The 19,960-nt window shown below is 42.7% G+C and overlaps 1 protein-coding gene across 1 annotated transcript in view; it reads right to left on the reverse strand.

The window, feature by feature from the left end:
• The window catches only part of LOC309558456 (uromodulin-like), a gene marked incomplete at its 3' end in the record, with an annotated part of 410,722 nt that extends 392,126 nt beyond the window's left edge, over positions 1-18,596 (reverse strand). Inside the window, exons 1-2 of the mRNA XM_082261528.1 lie at positions 18,437-18,596; positions 5,190-5,219 (exon numbers count right to left, since the gene is read on the reverse strand). Coding sequence (XP_082117654.1) covers positions 5,190-5,219; positions 18,437-18,503 — 97 coding nt within the window. The 5' untranslated portion in view covers positions 18,504-18,596. The remainder of the gene's footprint in view (positions 1-5,189; positions 5,220-18,436) is intronic.
• Positions 18,597-19,960: the final 1,364 nt, after the last annotated feature.

A 19,960-nucleotide genomic window follows, 5' to 3' on the forward strand; every position in this document is an offset into this window, starting at 1 on the left:
TGGATCAAAGCATATTCATGTGTTAGAATGGCCCAGTCAAAGTCCAGACCTAAATGACATTGAGAATCTGTGGCAAGACTTGAAAATTGCTGTTCACAGACTCTCTCCATCCAATCTGACAGAGCTTGAGATATTTTACAAAGAAGAATGGGCAAAAATCTCCCTCTCTAGATGTGCAAAGCTGGTAGAGACATCCCAAAAAAGACTTGCAGCTGTAATTGCATCGAAAGGTGGTTCTACAAAGTATTGACTCCAGGGGGGTGAATACAAATGCAGCCACACATTTACGTTTTTGGTTGTAACGTGACAAAATGTGGTACTCTCGAGGGTTGAGAACAATTTAGTCAACTTACAGTACTAACAGAATAGGGACTGTTCAGTTATCAAGGGGCAATGTACAGTTTACAAAGAGTATGGTCACAAAGTTTAGTAAATAAGGTGAAGCTGTGTTCACTTTGAATCTTCAATAAAGTGTAATGATCATTTAAATTGAAATTAAACACACACAGGTGAACTACATATACAGTACGAGTGCTGCTTCACTTGGTAAAAGATTTGTATTTCTTTCCATTCAGTCATGAGATTTACACTTTGTTTCACTCTCACTTACAGGTCTCTCCCACACCTGTAGCTCTGCTGTATAGGGGACTGAAAAAGGCTGATGCCAAGTCAGACTTAGGTATTTACACTGCTGGCAAAAAAAAGTACACATTTACACTTAGTTTATACTTGCTGTTGGGGGTGATAAAAACACACACATGCTGGACACTGTGAATTGATGGGGGACATGCTGGACACTGTGCATTGATGGGGGACATGCTGGACACTGTGCATTGATGGGGGACATGCTAGACACTGTGCATTGATGGGGGACATGCTGGACACTGTGCATTGAATGGGGACATGCTGGTCACTGTGCATTGATGGGGGACATGCTGGTCACTGTGCATTGATGGGGGACATGCTGGTCACTGTGCATTGAATGGGGACATGCTGGTCACTGTGCATTGATGGGGGACATGCTGGTCACTGTGCATTGAATGGGGACATGCTGGTCACTGTGCATTGTGGACACTGTGCATTGATGGGGGACATGCTGGTCACTGTGCATTGAATGGGGACACGCTGGTCAATCTTGAACCAACCTAATGATTGTTTGTTAAGTCACGCAATTTTTTACAGCGTTTTTTGCCGCAAAGCAATGCCTATTACATTTTTCTGTTTGCGCCCCCCCCCAAAAAAAATTTTGAGCACCAGCCGCCACTGGTAATTCGTATGTGTCCTGGATTAAAGGGGTGAGGTAGCAACCCTACCCCACCTAGACCTGGCAATTTACTATTGTAATGCTCTGGTTTTGTCTATGTATGATTTTTGTAATGCACTGGTCTTGGTTTGTGAATTATTTATATTGCACTTGTTTATAAATTATTGCACTTTTGTTCCTTGTGTCTAAAGATTTTACAAAGGGGCCACGTCACTGTCAGGAGCCCATAGCACCGATCTTACAGATTCCTAGCGTACCTGTGGAAGGACACGGCCCCTCTCTTCCCTTTCCCTTGCCGGTTGGTGCAATTGGGTGCCGCGCAGCATATCACCATATATGGCGCCTATATTTTTGGTAGAATATAGAAATATTTGGGGCCCCACTTTTAGGTTTGCCCAGGGCCACACTTTGTCTAAAACCGGCCCTGGCATTACAAATAATTGTTTGTATGTGATTGGATGAATAATGTGGACACAGTGGCATTCTGGACTAAATGAACTCTAACTTTGTAACGTCCACTCCTTTAGTAAATCATTTCCAGTGATAGGCTCTCATGAGATCACGTCTTCTAAACATCTAAGACGAACAATATTGTATACTGGCGCAAAGAAAGGAGAGGGAAGCCAACAGTTTCTACCTTACCCAATAACAATGTCTAATGCACATATACACATGAAAAAGTCCATATTTGAGTCCATATGTTTACAAAGTCCTTGGCACTGAAGGCTGCTCTGCCAACACTTGAGGAATACTGTAGAAAAAAGACAGACGCCACTCTAAGTGCAGTAAGGAAGGTTTAATAAAGTAGATTAATGCACACCAATATACTCACAATTGAGCAGGTGAGAAAGGCAACATATAACATATTATCTTGTCCGTCCGTGAGATAGGTTAGACCGGGTGTCCCAAGCAGTCTATAGTGCTCCACTGTAGCCGATGAATGTTGGCACTTCCTGGTAACTAAGGACGCAGAGATAGACATCCAGCGGCACTTCCTCGGTCGTGGCGTAAGGACGTGATGACATAGGCGACACGTTGTCGGAGCGTGCGCTCCTTCCTCAGGCACTATAGACTGCTTATAAGAAAGGAAAAGGAGGCGCAAACACCTAGTGCATTACCCGTGGTACCGTTTAAAATAATTTAATAAAATGCTGAATGCATACTCACAAACATGAAGAATTAAAATCGTATTGCAAATCCCCGTCACCCGTGTGTTGGACCATGTCCTGGAAATTGCGCCCACTAACGCGTTTCGGGAGTCAAGCTCCCTTCCTCAGAGCTGGTCATGCCATAGCAGATTGAAGTCTATATAGAGAGTAGCTCAATGTTCCTCCACCTCTTCCCCTCCCTTGCCCCTCCCTCCCCCCGTTGTCCAGATGCTGTTCCTGGATCGCATTCCCAGCTCTGGGGACCCCTTTGTTGTCTGCTGGTTGTGGCTATAGGTTTTGAAGATAGTCCCCACTTGAAGTGCTGCATGAAACGTAATATTAGAGGCCACATAGATACGAGGACTAAGACATATAGGCCCAGTAAGAGCAAGTTTGTTGACACTGGATGGTCCCGCCCCCTCCTTCCGGGGGGAGGGAGGGGCAAGGGATGGGAAGAGGTGGAGGAACATTGAGCTACTCTCTATATAGACTTCAATCTGCTATGGCATGACCAGCTCTGAGGAAGGGAGCTTGACTCCCGAAACGCGTTAGCGGTCGCAATTTCCAGGACATGGTCCAACACATGGGTGACGGGAATTTGCAATACGATTTTAATTCTTCATGTTTGTGAGTATGCATTCAGCATTTTATTAAATTATTTTAAACAGTACCACAGGTAATGCACTAAGTGTTTGCGCCTCCTTTTCCTTTCTTATATGCATCCGTTTGGATTTCCCTGCCTGAGGAGAGCAGCACGCCAGTCTTCCCCTTCGGAGTGAGCGCTTGGCTGATATATTTGTTTGGACTATAGACTGCTTGGGACACCCGGACTAACCTATCTCACGGACGAACAAGATAATCTGTTATATGTTGCTTTTCTCACCTGCTCAATTGTGAGTATATTGGTGTGCATTAACCACTTAAGCCCCGGAGGATTTTCCTGCTAAACGACCAGGGGGTATTTTGCGATTCTGCACTGCGTGACTTTAACAGACAATTGCGCGGTCGTGCGACGCTGTATCTAAACAAATTTGGCGTCCTTTTTTCCCCACAAACAGAGCTTTCTTTTGGTGGTATTTGATCACCTGTGCGATTTTTACTTTTTGCGCTATAAACAAAAAAAGAGCGTACATTTTGCAAAAATAACAATATTTTTCACATTTTTTTATATGAAATTCCCCCCAAAAAAAATGTAAAAATCAAAATTTTTTAAAATTTTCGGCCAATTTGTTTTATGCTACCTATGTTTGGTAAAAAAAAAAAAAAAATCGCAAAAAGCGTATTTTGATTGGTTTGCGCAAATGTTATCGCGTTTACTAACAAAGGGAAAGATTTCTGTCATTTTTGGTGTTTTTTTTTTAACGTGTAATGGCGGCGATCTGCGATTTTTTTTTGCGGTACTGCGACATTGGGGCGGACAGATCGGACCCTTGACTGACATTTTTGACACTTTTGGGGTTACCAGTGACATTTCTACAGTAATCAGTGCTATATATATGCACTGTTACTGTAAAAATACACTGGTAGTGAAGGGGTTAACTTTATTTGGGAGGGAGGGGCTGTGTGTGTCCCTAGGGGCGTGCTTTCTACTGTGATTGGCTGTGGCTTGAGCTGTAAGGACACTGATCAACAGATCTACATACTAGATCCGAGTGATCAGTGTCTTTACACCGAGGAGAATGACAGGTGGCTTGTTTACACAAGCTGCCTGACATTCTCCCTCTCCCCCGCCGATCCCCGAAAGACTGGCGGACATCAGGTCCGCTGGTCACACGCGCGGGGGGGGTCTGTAGCGAGCGACGTAGACCTACGTCACTCTGCCTGTGAGGGGCTGACTGCCGCAGTAAATATACTGTGAGCAGTCGGCAAGCGGTTAATCTACTTTATTAAACCTTCCTTACTGCACCTGTCTTTTTTCTAAAGATCTAAGACGGACTATTAGGACAAAATGGGGACAAATCTGCCACATAAATCATCTAAATGTATGTCTGGTTTTCTCCATCCCTGAATCTGTATTGCGAAAAAAAGAGGGGGGGTATGGGACTTTAATTGAGTCCAACTAGTCTTATAGATTTATGTAATTTGTCATAAAAAATCCTCAATAGAGGGGACCTATAGAGAGCTGACATATAATCAGATGTACACTTATATAATATACCATATTTATTACCAATTCATAAATCACATATACATTTAATAAAGATAAGAATAAATACACTTGCAACATATCCAATAAAAATGCATAAAAATATAGTGGATTACAAATGACACCATATTCTCTATAGGTATATAGTCTAGAAATATACAGGACTTGAATAAAATATCTGAGTAGATGAAGGCTTGACGCGTTTCATGGACATCCGTCCATTCATCAGGAGCTTAGAGTTAGGTGTGGTATCTAAAAATAACAAATCTGAATTATCACCCAAAATAAATAAATCGAAAAGAAGGGGAGGGGAAATTAAATATAAAACAAAAAGGGAATTAGATGGAATAGACACTACCTGAATTAGTGTCATGTATCCATATTCCAGTTCTGGAGGGAGGGAGCAGGGGTCGATCCGAGAAAATGTCTGACCCGGGGCTGAGGCATGGACATCATCCAACACATAGGGGGAGAGGGCAGCAACAAAGTAGAAAACCAGTATGTGGTATAAGCCACATTCTTACCCCAGATAATCTATAGTTCTATTGGTTTTATGGAAGCAGATTAAATCAATATGCAGGCTTTTTTCGACTGAGTTCTTATATTCGAGATTAGTCATTTGGTGACTTACCTCTCTGTGTACAGGAATAGTCATCAGTACCTAAAGAAAAAGACAATATATTTATATTTGAACGTTGCAAAGCCTTTTTTGTCTACAAAAATGAACACATGTCAATAGGGTAACAACCTCAACTGTTTTTCAGCTATAGATAACCTCCATGGAAAAGCACACAATGTCACAATGAGTAAATATATACTGCACCATTGGGAAACAAATCATGTTGCACAATATTTTGGACCTACGACAAGGAAATGGATCCATTACTAAGGCAATGAGGGGCTGGCACTGTTACATCTTGGCATGGGGCTATGTGAATTCAGCACTAATACTTTTGTTGCCCAATAAGGATGTAATTTTAGGGGTTAGTTAAGTTCTAAGTGGAACTTTAGTTTCCCACCTGTCCAGAAGCCCCTACAGATCACAATGATTTAAACACCCAATGCAAACAGGATCTCTTCCCCAGTCCTTAGGCTGGTCAGGTGATATCATGGGTCCTTACTCTTCTTCCTTTGTTTTTTCATATCTTCTAGAGACAACTGGCATACGACTGATACCGGTTCCCTACAACTCCTGACTATGCGCTCCTTTCTTCTGTCCCTCCGTGTTAACTTCTATCTCCAATTTCTACCTGCACCAAAATACTTCTTGCTAACCCCTTGCATGGGCTGGACAATGGATGCTTGTAGGAGACAGCTCCAGAAGCAACTCTCATCTCCAAGGAGAATCCACAATGGCCCGGGAATCCACAACGGCCTTGTTGAGCTTAAATCTCCCCGCATCAGAAGCTATCCAGAAAACCAGCCAAGGTCTAACCCTGCGGCACTTCCGTATTTTCATGCTGACTGTCTGCATAAACTATCCCCAACTTCTGCACTCCTACATCACCTGCGGATCTTCATGACACCTGCTCAGGATACGTATTACAATTTCTTTATTACCCATGGCTGTGCTCCAATCTGACTCTTTTTTCTCGCTATAGAACTGCTAATACCTCTATTTAAACATCCCATGCATACCTACTCTTCAATCCTACCTTTTCTCTCTTCTCTGTTCCTCTCTCCCTTTTCTTTCTCCCCCACCCCCACATTTCACTATACCCTAACCTGGTATCCTGTCTCTTTCTAACCCCTTTTCTCACTTTTATTCTACCTACGATCACAAGCACTTTTTTTCGCTCACTAGCCAGGACAACAGCGTTACTGTGTTCTGACCCATCAACAACTCTCTCAGTGTTTATAAAAACATTTTTTCTTTTTTTGATAAGGAAATCTATGGTACTTCATTGCCTGGCTCACACGAGTTGATGTAGGTTTATCATTTTTAGGCCAAGCTGCCTGTATAAGGATTGAGATGTTTAACATGTTATTCATTTCTATGTTTAGCTACAGTCTAAATGTCACAATGCAGGTTAGGACTTCTCAAATTCTATTATTTGTGGTTAGAGACGATACATGTATGGTGTTTCTAGATGCCTAAGCTTAGATCTTTTGATAGATATATGTGATGCCTCTTTTGGCAATCCTGACTGAACCCTCACTGATACCTGATGCCCATACAATACAGTACAATACAATAAAATACAGCTTGCCCATAATCCAAAATGATGGTTATTGGAACTGACCAGCCCCCTGTAATACCCCCTTTCTAGACCTAAGTACACTTGCCTTATAACACTGACCCTGGAACAGATATATAGCTCTCGCAATCGTTACAGTGCCTACCATGCATACAGGACTTAGTAAGCAATCCTCTACCCCCCCCCAGATATGCACCGGCCCCCCTATATGCTGTAAATGTTATATATATCTATATGGCATATAGGACACTCAGGCATATGGGACAGTCCAGTGACGAGTCTATTTAACACATCAAAAAGTAAGTAAGGTAAGGTTGGGAATGGATATTTATCTAATTAGGCATTTCAAAGGGGGCTTGTTAACCAGAACAAAGACTGACCAAACCAGGTTGACCTTTACATATCAAAGGGGCAGATAATGACCCTGTGCTATGTTAATTTTAATAAAAGACCACTTCAGCCTTTGAAAGCCAACCTAATTAATAGTCAAAAAATGCAAATTAGGAAATTTCCTGAAGGGTTTAGGCAATTTTCTGAAGGGTTTTATGACTGCAGAAAGACAAAAGCAGATCAAGGGCCTGATAAAATTGGCCAATCAAATTGCTTAAACTGGTCCTAAATGAGGGAAAAAAAGGTATATTAGGAAATGGGTTGTTTTGGCTAAGTTATGACAGGAGAAGCTGGGTTCTCTGAAAGTGAAAGAAATGTCCTGTTATCCATCTTGTATGTACCTCTGTTGACTTTTGTGAAGTCTCAACAAATGCATCTCTCTGGAAGAACTGGGTTGTTGCAAGAATAACTCGCATTATAGTAATAATTAATTAATACTACCACTAATACGATTACATCACTACACTATTATCTTTCGAATGAATGCATATGGCCACTCGTTTACAAATGCTTTTCCTATAGACTTGCATAAGTGGTTTGTATTGTTCTGGAAGCTCTAGTAGCCGCTCGAATAGAACCCTGAGTTGTCCCCTTGACCAATTTGACCTGCTCTCCTACCCTACAAGAAACTAACAAAAATAGGAATTGCTCTCCCCATGCCAATGCATATAATAGCCTGAATAACATCATCATCCACCTCAATGACACTTCATTGTACCACCCTATCACTCTCGGCTCCGGCATCTTTTCACTGGTCTCCCCAGGAGCTAGAGATGCCATCCGTGTACAGCCAACTCCTATCACCCCCGGCTAAAGCGGTCTCAGGTAGAAACCGCTGACCCCCTCTGTAAACCCCTAATTCCACTCTTAGGCTAGGTAACTGTTTTTTACCCGCCTTCGGATAGTTCCCTCTCCCCCCAAAACAACCCCTTATACCTCTCTTCCCCACTCTGTACCCCCCTTCTTCTTCTCCCCCTCCCCTTTTTTTTCTCTCTGTCCTCTGTTGTCTCCTACTCTCTCTTCATTTGTACAGGTATACCCTGACACACATACCGTAATCTGGTTGCCATTCCCTGACCACATCAATAACAAACACAAAACTAGTTCCTATTGCTACTGAACTTGTCTTGAAAATGCCTGCACAAACTTCACAAACCAAAGGACATCCTTTCAAATTGATTTCCCTGAACGCCAAAGGTCTTAACATACCAGAAAAACGATCTAAACTTCTGGCGTGCATGTGCAGCTTACGTGCAGATGTCGCCTTCATCCAAGAGACCCACCTTAAAACCCAAGCCATCCCCAAATTTGCAAATCCATATTTTTCTTACGCATTCAATGCTATGTCTGCTACTTTGAAATCGAAAGGAGTCTCTATTTTGATTGCCAAAAACACCCCCTTACAGGTCACTGATACCATGATAGACGAACAAGGCCGTTATGTTTTCTTGAAGGGAAAGCTTAAAAACATGTTGATTACGCTTGCAAACATCTATAGCCCAAACACATCACAGGTACCCTTCTTTAGGAACGTGGTTAAAATTCTAGGGGACTTCCAGGAGGGCATCTTAATTCTAGGTGGGGACTTTAATGTCCCCCTGGACCCTCTCATTGACACCTCAACCGGGACCTCCTCCCTTCCCTACAAAGCCATAAAACAAATCAAACTGAGTTTACAAGATCTCCTGCTCCACGATACTTAGCGTACCCTTCATCCGACAGAGAAGGACTACACGTTCTTCTCCCCCCCCCCTTACAATAGATATTCCCGCATAGACTATCTCTTCCTCACTGAACAAGACCTCCCTTATTTATCCGAAGCAATGATTGAACCCTTGGTCCTTTCCAAACACCACCCGATATCTGTGACCCTTATACTCCCGGATGCACTACCATAGCGTGCACGTGGAGGTTAGACGCGAGCCTTCTCACCGATGAAATTAGGCTTCTAGAAGCCCATAAATGTGTGATCAGAGGGAAAATGATAGCATTAGCGGCTGCCATTAGAAGGGAAAGGCAAAAACTCCTCACTAACCTATTTAGCCAATTGAAAAAAGCTGAGACCTTACACAAAATGACCCTGGCACAACAAGCACATACAGATGAACAATAAAATGAACAAGGAAAGCATTTACCTTATCTCGCAAGATATTTTACTAATTTAGTAACAAAAACAGCTGCCTTATGGCGCAAGCCCTTCGCTCAAAGAAAGAAAAACTAACCGTACATCGTCTAACATCGAATTTGAGCACTAGTATAACCAACAATACAGATATTGCCAAAGAATTTGAGGGTTATTACTCCACCCTCTACAATCTGGCACAAGAGGGATCTCATGTCCACCCCGACACTCCCAGGAAACAAACTATCCGAGACTTCCTGAGAGACTTCTGCCCCAAAATGTGCTCCCCCGAGACATCTAAAACCTTGAATCTACCAATCACTCCAGAGGAATGCACGAAAGCAATCAACTGAAATCTAACAAGAGTCCTGGCCCAGAAGGTTTAACAGCAGTTTACTTTAGAACATTTGATGACCCCTTACCTGAAAGCATTTAACACCTTATCTAAAACCAACCCACTTTCCCCATGCTCAGCAGAAGCACACATCCAATTTCCACATTGCCAACTTTAGACCCATTTCACTCCTCAATGTGGATATCAAGTTATTTGCCAAGATTTTAGCCAACAGGCTTCTCCCCTTTCTTCCACGAACTATCATCACAGATAAAGTAGGCTTTGTCCCCAGTCATGAGGCAAGGGACAATACAATAAAAGCCCTCAACCTTCACCATGCCCTGTCCCGCTCGGGACAACGTGGCTTTTTTCTTTCATTGGATGCAGAGAAGGCATTCGACAGGGTAGCCTGGGATTACATGGAAGCTACGCTCCAAGCCATAGGACTAGGTCCCCGTATGATAGGCCTCATCATGTCTTTATATGTAAACCCAAGAGCTAGAGTCCGAGTGAACAATACCCTGTCGGATGCCTTCCCCATCACAAATGGAACGAGGCAGGGCTGCCCTCTCTCTCCCATTCTTTTTGTAATGACCCTTGAACCCTTCCTGAATAGCCTTAGGAAAAACCCAGATGCGGACGACATACTATTGTTCCTCAAAAACCCAATTATAACTATTCCAGTAGTCTGAAAGAATTTGAACACTACAGCTATCTTTCGAATATGAAAATTATTTTTTCTAAGTCATTTGCCCTAAACATTTTACTGACCCCACGCTCAATCGCACACTGTCAGACCAACTTCCCATTCCAATGGAAATCTACCTCCATCATGTACCTAGGCATTCAAATCCCTGCCAAGCTCCCAGACCTGTACGAAAATAATTTCCTCCCTCTACTGCAGAATATCGCCTCCGACCTCACTTCCTGGAATAAATTAACATTTTCCTGGTTTGGCCGAGCGGCTATTATAAAAATAAACATGCTCCCTCGACTGTCGTATTTTCTCCAAGCTATTACCATCCACATACCACCTGTGTTTTTCAGATCTTACAAAAACATCTGCACTGACTTCATATGGAATGGCAAGAGAGCCAGGATTGTCTATGCACAGTTGCCGCTCCCAAAAGATAGAGGGGAATAGGACTTCCAGACTTGCACAAATACCACTCCTCATGCCATCTAGCTAGGATTATTGATTGGAATGTTCACTATCTTCGGAAGGACTGGGTCTCTCTAGAAGCCTCACTTTCCCCCATTCCCCTGGCCTCAATACCATGGATTCTTGACAAACATATCCCGACGACTCTACATACTCACCCCTTAATAGGCACTACCATAAAATGCTTACGTAATGCCTGTAAATCTAACAAAATTTCGTCCACTCCAGGCCATTTGACACCTATTAAACTGAACCCTGACTTCCCTCCGGGTATGAGCTCCCACTACCTTAACCGATACTGGCCACGCAAGACAATGGTAGTGCATCATTTCTTGAAAGGAAATGATACACTCATTGCAGAGGAATTATCCTCTTCAATGGGAAAGCTTCCCACCCCTCCGTGGTCATTCCTTCTTGTCTCCCAGTATCTTAGGTCTCTAAATAAACAAAACTCATGCGCTAGGCCACTCACTCCCTTTGAAATCCTTTACTCACGAACTGAACCACAACGCGGCCTCATTTCTAGCTTATCTCCCATGCTCAATGAAAAATCTCCCCAGGTTCGATACAGAGCCTGTGACCTATGGAAAAAAGACCTAGGGATCTCCCTTTCCCTAGAGAATTGGACACGAATCTTCGCCACTATCCACAAGGGCTCTATCAATGTATCAACACAAGAAAATGGATACAAACTTCAAACGCGATGGTGCCGCACTTCATTGCTACTACATAAATTTTATCCAACCCTTTCGGACAAGTGCTGGCATTGCCTCATGGATCCCTTCTGGATAGCGGTGCAGAGAATAATTGCACAGGTGACCACGCTAAACCTCAAATTCTCCCCCGCTCAATTTCTTTTGCACCACATGAACTTACCACATAAAACATACCACAAGTCATTGGCCATGCATATGGTCAACGCGGCTAAACAATGCTTACCAAGGCATTGGAATTCTTCCCAACCCCCATCTATTAAAAAATGGCTTAACAGAATAGCTGAGATGATAGAACTAATCCATATCTTGAGAGACACTCCACAAACCTATAGCTTCAAATGGGCATGCTGGACACACTTTAAAACGACGATTGAATACCTTCAGCTAACTGCCTAAAACATGTGGTGGGTAGGAAAGTGCGCTGATTCAATATAGGGTGTGCTGCTAGCTTAGAGTGTATGTTGTAGAATTGGTGAAGAAATCAGGTGTGCTGCCCTAGTGCATATGTGCAACATACAAAATGATGCAAACAAATAAACCAAAAATGCAATAATAATGCAAAAAAATGGAATTGTATGCAATTCATGTAAGACAAAAAATGTCCAGAAGGTGACTAGTGATACACCAATGTGCAATAAACGTCCATGTTATAAGTCCATAAATAAAGTGCAAAAAATGGTGACATAAACTTCCAGCTTGGGGAAAGGTGAACTGTGATTGGAAGGTGCAAAGTCCCACCACCAGCTTGGCCTCTTACCAGAAGTTAAACGTTAAGGGCATATATGAATATGACCGCTCCAAAGGTCATGCAGCCAGATAGAAAAGTTCCCAGAAATACAGAAGGCACTCTGACACACTCGTGCTCCCTAGACTCTTACCGGACAAAAGCCAAACAAGAAGCCTGGTTCAATAGTGATGAGTGGTCCTGCCAGGGGTTACTGGACTCTAGGATGGCTGATGTAGTTGCTTGTGTCCAAGAGGAACAGACCCAGTCAGAAAGCCTGACGAAAGAAGATCCTGCCAAAGGTGGCTAGACTCTGATTGGCTGCTGTAACTCCTTAGTCTGGTTGACCTCAATAATAGGGGACACAACAGAGGGGACCGCAATAGTGTGTGATGACGCGGCGCCTCCTCTCTGACGCGTTTCTCCCGATAGGGCATCCACTTAGATAGGAGGTAGAGCCAGCGCCATCACTACCGCCATTATATATGCCCTGTAGCAAGTACTTCCGGGGTTCGGGACCCTCCCCTTCTTACCTGTAGACTGGCCACTTATCATACTCTTTAATAGCAATGTCCAAATCAACCAAAAGGGGATAAGGGGACTCTTGGGCATCACCAAATATTGTTATGATGTGTGGTTACGGTCTGGTCAGGATGTCCACCGGAAGTACTTGCTTTGTTTACTTCCTGTCGTCTCATATCTATGATGCTGCTTCCTGTGCTGATGACAAGGGCATTTCCAGTGTAAGCAGAGTATGTATTCCTCTCCCCCACAGGCATAACAGCCAATAGGAAGAGGAAGCGGACGATCTCCACCTACTACTTAATATGCAGAATATTGTTATGCCGCATATCTTCTACAAACTTTCATATCATTGCAGCGAAATAGATAGGAGCCTTGAGGAACATTGAAAAAACATTAAAACATACAAACTTTTAATCCCATTGAATTGACCGGGCTACTTAACCCTTTCTAGTGTATGATGGTGTATAATGCTTTTATAAAAAATCATAAAAAAGCTGTGGGGTAACTACTAAGCTTCCCGCCAGCTTAGGTGTATTAAAACACGGAATTCTGAAAGAAAAATGAATAAAAATTCCTACCAAAAGTGGAATTGGAATTAAAATAGTATACTCAAAAAATAAAATAAAATTAAAATTAAAAAGGAGGAAAAAGTTTTTTGATTTGAATTTCTTCAAAACTAGCTATTAGAATGTGGAAGAAGATCCTAGTCACAAATATTGTGGCTCCATGCAGAGACCCACACACTTCTAACTAATAGAGGAAACATGAAGGAAATTGGTCAAATTTCCAGTAAAGGGAGCATGGGACATAAATGTCAGCTGTTATTAATAAACGCATTTATGTCCCATTCAATGTTGTGTCCTAGGGGCTTGTAACTTCTGAGCTCATAGATCCAGAAGGTTTCCCTTCTGGAAATTGCTTACTTTTTTATGATTTTTTATAAAAGCATTATACACCATCATACACTAGAAAGGGTTAAGTAGCCCGGTCAATTCAATGGGATTAAAAGTTTGTATGTTTTAATGTTTTTTCAATGTTCCTCAAGGCTCCTATCTATTTCGCTGCAATGATATGAAAGTTTGTAGAAGATATGCGGCATAACAATATTCTGCATATTAAGTAGTAGGTGGAGATCGTCCGCTTCCTCTTCCTATTGGCTGTTATGCCTGTGGGGGAGAGGAATACATACTCTGCTTACACTGGAAATGCCCTTGTCATCAGCACAGGAAGCAGCATCATAGATATGAGACGACAGGAAGTAAACAAAGCAAGTACTTCCGGTGGACATCCCGACCTTCCAGACCGTAACCACACATCATAACAATATTTGGCAATGCCCAAGAGTCCCCTTATCCCCTTTTGGTTGATTTGGACATTGCTATTAAAGAGTATGATAAGTGGCCAGTCTACAGGTAAGAAGGGGAGGGTCCCGAACCCCGGAAGTACTTGCTACAGGGCATATATAATGGCAGTAGTGATGGCGCTGGCTCTACCTCCTATCTAAGTGGATGCCCTATCGGGAGAAACGCGTCAGAGAGGAGGCGCCGCGTCATCACACACTATTGCGGTCCCCTCTGTTGTGTCCCCTATTATTGAGGTCAACCAGACTAAGGAGTTACAGCAGCCAATCAGAGTCTAGCCACCTTTGGCAGGATCTTCTTTCGTCAGGCTTTCTGACTGGGTCTGTTCCTCTTGGACACAAGCAACTACATCAGCCATCCTAGAGTCCAGTAACCCCTGGCAGGACCACTCATCACTATTGAACCAGGCTTCTTGTTTGGCTTTTGTCCGGTAAGAGTCTAGGGAGCACGAGTGTGTCAGAGTGCCTTCTGTATTTCTGGGAACTTTTCTATCTGGCTGCATGACCTTTGGAGCGGTCATATTCATATATGCCCTTAACGTTTAACTTCTGGTAAGAGGCCAAGCTGGTGGTGGGACTTTGCACCTTCCAATCACAGTTCACCTTTCCCCAAGCTGGAAGTTTATGTCACCATTTTTTGCACTTTATTTATGGACTTATAACATGGACGTTTATTGCACATTGGTGTATCACTAGTCACCTTCTGGACATTTTTTGTTTTACATGAATTGCATACGTTTCCATTTTTTTGCATTATTATTGCATTTTTGGTTTATTTGTTTGCATCATTTTGTATGTTGCACATATGCACTAGGGCAGCGCACCTAACTGCCTAAAACATATCCAAATATTAGACACATACTCATTCTATACACCTGAGGTTTCCTCCTAGTAACACATCTCCCCTGGACTGACGGTCCTATGGAACCACACTCTTACTTATAATGGAATTTACCTCTCTCATGAGCAGGCATTAGGGTAAACCATCGGCAGTATATACCAATAACACTCCATTTGGCTGGAGGATAGGAGATGAAGGAACATTGCGACTTTTACTTCTTGCTTATCTCCTCCCTCTCACAATCCCCCAAAGAGTTTCTAATCTTTTTTTTTTTTTTCTTCCCCTTCTTCGTTGGTTCTCCCCTTCCCTCTCCATTTCTCTCCTTCCCTCCCCTCCCCCCTCTTATCCTCCCCTATCTCCCTTCTACCTCACAGCCTCTCAACCCGCATACTCTTTCGACTCACAACTTGAACACCAACTGTACTATACAGAGACAACTGAAGCCTTCGACAACGCCCACAATTGTTCTCGAGTACTGAGACCCCTCTGAACCTCTGGACCTACCCAAAATACATCTGTTGATTGAGCCCCCATCATCCTAATCCTTATCCTACACTCCAATCCTACTTGTATGATGACACTCCAGTTTATGTCAAAAACATTCTCGTTAGGCCACACCATGTTTTTGTGTTTATAACCACTTGTAAGGTTATTTTCCATTAGCCTCCAGAAGTTATGATGCTTAAAGGGCTGACCCCTGACTCCAGCTGTTAAAATGTGTTATTCTTGTCTACCGTGTAGTCGTTGTTTGTCAAATCACTTCAATTCTATTGGTTTATTATTGTACTCTGTACTACGATATGTCATGTTTTATACCTTAAATAAAAAGTTTGAAACAAAAAAACTGATTTAGAGGTTGGAATAAAATAGTACAGTCTCAGTGTTTTCTGATGATAACCAAGCAAAGCAGGGTGGTAGTTGTGCCACAGTATATAAAAAGACCTAGATAAAATAGAAGGGTGGGTAGCTACATGGCAAATTAAGTGTAATATTGAGAAGTAGAAATAAATGCACTTGGGGGCTAAAATATGTATGAAAGTTAGATCTTAGAAGGGTTTTCTCTGGAGAGATTGAGAATGGAAAAAGATCTGGAGGTCCCTGTAGACCATAGCATGCAATCCAAACTGCAGTTAGCAAGGCTAGCAGACTATTATCATGCAATAATACAGGTGCTCACTCAAGAGATAAGACCAAAACTCTACCAATTTACAAAACTGAGATATGATTGAATTATACAAATTTACCAATGGTGACTTAGTGACTAGTTCTGGGAAGAAATCTAAAGCCTCTGAAGAAGGCACACAGCCACACAATGAAGTTGGATGAGAAGAGGTACAATCTTAAACTTCTTCTTTTTAAACGGTTTTTATTGAAGGCAAAAGAAACATGGTACAGCAATATGCAGTGAAAATAGTAGGTACATGCCTAGATAAAACAAGGCACATTGAGATACAAAACTGCTGTATACAAAACTGCTGTATATAACATACAAACAACATGTAACAAATGCAATACATACATGGGATCGACCCGATGTACCGTCTGGGATGCAATGACGGTACGCTCAAACTGTAGGTGTGGCTGAGGCCACGCTGCGTGGATGGACCCCCACACAGAAGGGGTCTCAACCAAAACCAAGGTATAGCTCTTAAGTGGGTACGCCAGGGGCCGAGTGGGGGGGGGGGGGCTGAGTTGACAGGTCTGGAAGAAAGAAGGGTAAGTAGGGGAGGGTCATGGGGGGGGGGGTAGCAGCAGGTGTCCGGAGGGAGCCTCGAACCCTACTAGGGGCCCAGGAGGGAGCAGTGAGCCAGAAGTGAGGATGCCCAATCAGGTGAGTACAAGGCTGTCGTCAAGGCCAGGAGGTAGGCAATGGTCAATCCACGGTTGCCATAGCCGCTCATAGGGGGCCAGTTTGTCTAACGAAATCGCTTCCGTTTTAGCATGTAGCATGGCTTGGGTAACCCTGTGTAGCATAGCCAGATGACAGAGTGTGGGGGTTTTCCAAGCTTTCGCGATGGTTTGCTTTGCAGCCGTCGTGACATATAGGTAAAGTTTGAATTGACGGTGTGTAAGGTTAGGTGGCTTGCGATTAATCTTAAACTTCTTAAGGAGTTCTTTACTGTTAGAATGGTAAAGAACAGAAACTCCCTTCTACAGTAAGTAATATCAGCCGAAAGTGTAGAAAACTTAAAAAAAAAAACCTGTTAGATGTGTTTCTCAGTGAAATAAACATGCACACATACACGCTTAGAGTGAACTGAATGGACCAGTGCCTTTAATGAACCTTTCTAAACATGTGACACAGAGCAGCGTCTCTTAAAGAGGAAGTAAACCCTCCTCTGCAAGTTGTACCTATTAAACCTAAGATAAGGCTTACCTATAGGTAGTGTAAATATCTCCTAAACATGTACCGTTTATGAGATATTTACCTTACATGCAGCCAGTGACATCACTGGCACATGCGCTCTGAAGGAACAGCGTTGGTGCTGTTCCTTCAGAGCCCCGTGCCGTGACCGCCGGCTCCCGCGCAGGAGTGACGTAATCGCGGGTCCAGCCAATCAGATGGCCAGATGCCGCGAACCCGGAAGAAGGGTGACAGAACATGTCACTCATGGGAGAGATGAGCGGTCGGTGCTTCGGGGCTTCGTTCTAAGGTAATTATTTCATAATGAGCTAGTATGTGATGCACGCATTATGTGTTTCTCTTTCAGGGTGAACAAAAATAAAATAATCGGGTTTACAACCTCTTTAAATTAGCCACAGCCTGATGCATTTTAACCTTATGGGCTTACCTATTTCAGTATACAAGGGTTTTGTACAGCAAGTCAATAGCTCAACACAAACAAATTATCGGCTTGCCCAAGCCACTAACGAAACTCCAGTCCCCAACTAATAGGGTCCTCCCCCAATGGGTTCCCCAAAACAAAAAGACAGCTCTGGCGGTACCATTTTAATGATTTGTCAAGAGTCAGCTTTTTCACACAGCAGCAGGCTTCCACAACATGGAGAGAGAAAGAAAGAGAAAGGAAGAGAGCCCTAAGCATCAGTCCACTCAAGCAAACAAAAGCCTGTGGACAGCTGAGGCAAATAACAAGGACTGACAAACAGATGTGGTTCTAGGAATGGAGGCTTCTTACCACCCAAAGCTATACAAAGAATCCAAGCTCCAACAGACATTATTAAGATTCGGAGAAAATACGATAGATAGATAGATAGATAGATAGATAGATAGATAGATAGATAGATAGATAGATAGATAGATAGATAGATAGATAGATAGATAGATAGATAGATAGATAGATAGATAGATAGATAGATAGATAGATAGATAGATAGATAGATAGATAGATAGATAGATAGATAGATAGATAGATATACTGTGCATACATCTACCCCATTAACACTCCTCTCCTTATAGCAAGGTTAACTTTATATACTGATTAGAGATGGAAATCAAATTGGCAAAAGGAAAACGTTCCTAAATAAATATCCCTGAAGATACTTACATCCACTAGAGGCACACAGCAGGACCAGGAGGAAGGAGAGGAACACTCGGCCTCCCATTATAGACATCTACTTTCTGTATTGATTCTTCCCTACCATAAACTGCCCCCAACACCCTCTGCTCACAGATGTTATAGGTCAGCTTTTCTGCCTCCTTTCTATAATGTTCCTCTACAAAGGAGAAAAAACATAACACACCCTTTGGCACATGCCATGGCAAATTTCTAATTTTCTTCCTCATATTTTAATAATTACATATAGTTGTAACAAAAAAAAGGTCATTAATATTGCCTGAAGCAAGAAGGACTTATGAACGCCTTTCTGTAAAGACCTCATTAATTACGTTCTTGCCACATCTTCAATATACGTATATAGAATAGGAAGAACAATTTAATCATCTTCAGTGCATCACTCCATTGTGTGTATTGTGTTTTTAATTGCCTTTTTTTACTGCCAGGTATTCAGAACCAGGCCAAGGTCATCCGGTGCCCAGGGCAAAATGCCAAACTGTTTATTGCACATTAGTCAGTGTCTGATCAAAACAAGCACATATTTAAAACATTTTATATTAAATTAGGGTTGGTTGGTTGGTTGGTTAATTAAGACAGGATTTGCTCACACATTTTAACAGTATTCATGTTATTAGTTCCAGTCTTATATAACTGTAGCGCACCCGCTACAGAGCCGCAGATGAACTGGATCCCCCACTCCTGCACAGCCAGGCTCACCAAATCCTACAGGCACACAGAGTCAGAGAACAGTCCGTGACTTTGTTTTTTGTTTTTTTTGTTATTTATTGAGGATATCAGTTATCAGTAGAGTCACTTCTGACAAGTTCTTCAACACAGATGATAACAGAAGTTGAAAATTTGTGTCGGGTAGGGAGCTTAGAGTTAGATAAGCAGAGAGCTGGTCTATTCTCAGTACAGCTCTGCATGTTCCTTCATTCCTCTGCCTATGTGAAGTGGGGGTGTGTGCCTTTCCTCCAATCAGCTCACACACAGTGTTAGCCCAGACCCCACACCCACTGCTGAATGAGGAAACAACATTTCTAACACGAGCTTCACTTTCAAAAGAGTGTAGAAAGGGAAAGACAGCAGAAATACAAGTAAAACATATGTAGGGAGATTTGTTTAGTCTCTGTGTGTCATCTGAGGCTATTCACTTCACTAGGTATAGGAAAGGGTTTACAACCACTTTAAGCACATCGCTGTCAACAGGGCGACTGGCTACATGTGGTTCTGTGGTGCCTCCTCCGGGGTTCCCGGATCTCCCCCGGACTCTGCACTCTTTCCTATGAGATGAAGATTGATCGCTCGGCACCACAAGTCCCGCCCCTCTTATCCCTCCTCCAATAGACATGTCACACCCCAGTGACATCAAACACCGTTACGTTCTACAAGGTTTAAATCATTAGGTGCAAGTTATACAGACCCTGCCAAAGTCGGCGGATCACCATACATCGCAGCCAAAATAAACCAAGCCAAGGATCTGCTGGAAGTTCAGTCAAAGAAATAGCTGAATTC

This window comes from Pelophylax lessonae (assembly GCF_965119305.1).
Source record: "Pelophylax lessonae genome assembly, chromosome: 6".
In the NCBI taxonomy this organism is placed as follows: Eukaryota; Metazoa; Chordata; class Amphibia; order Anura; family Ranidae; genus Pelophylax; species Pelophylax lessonae.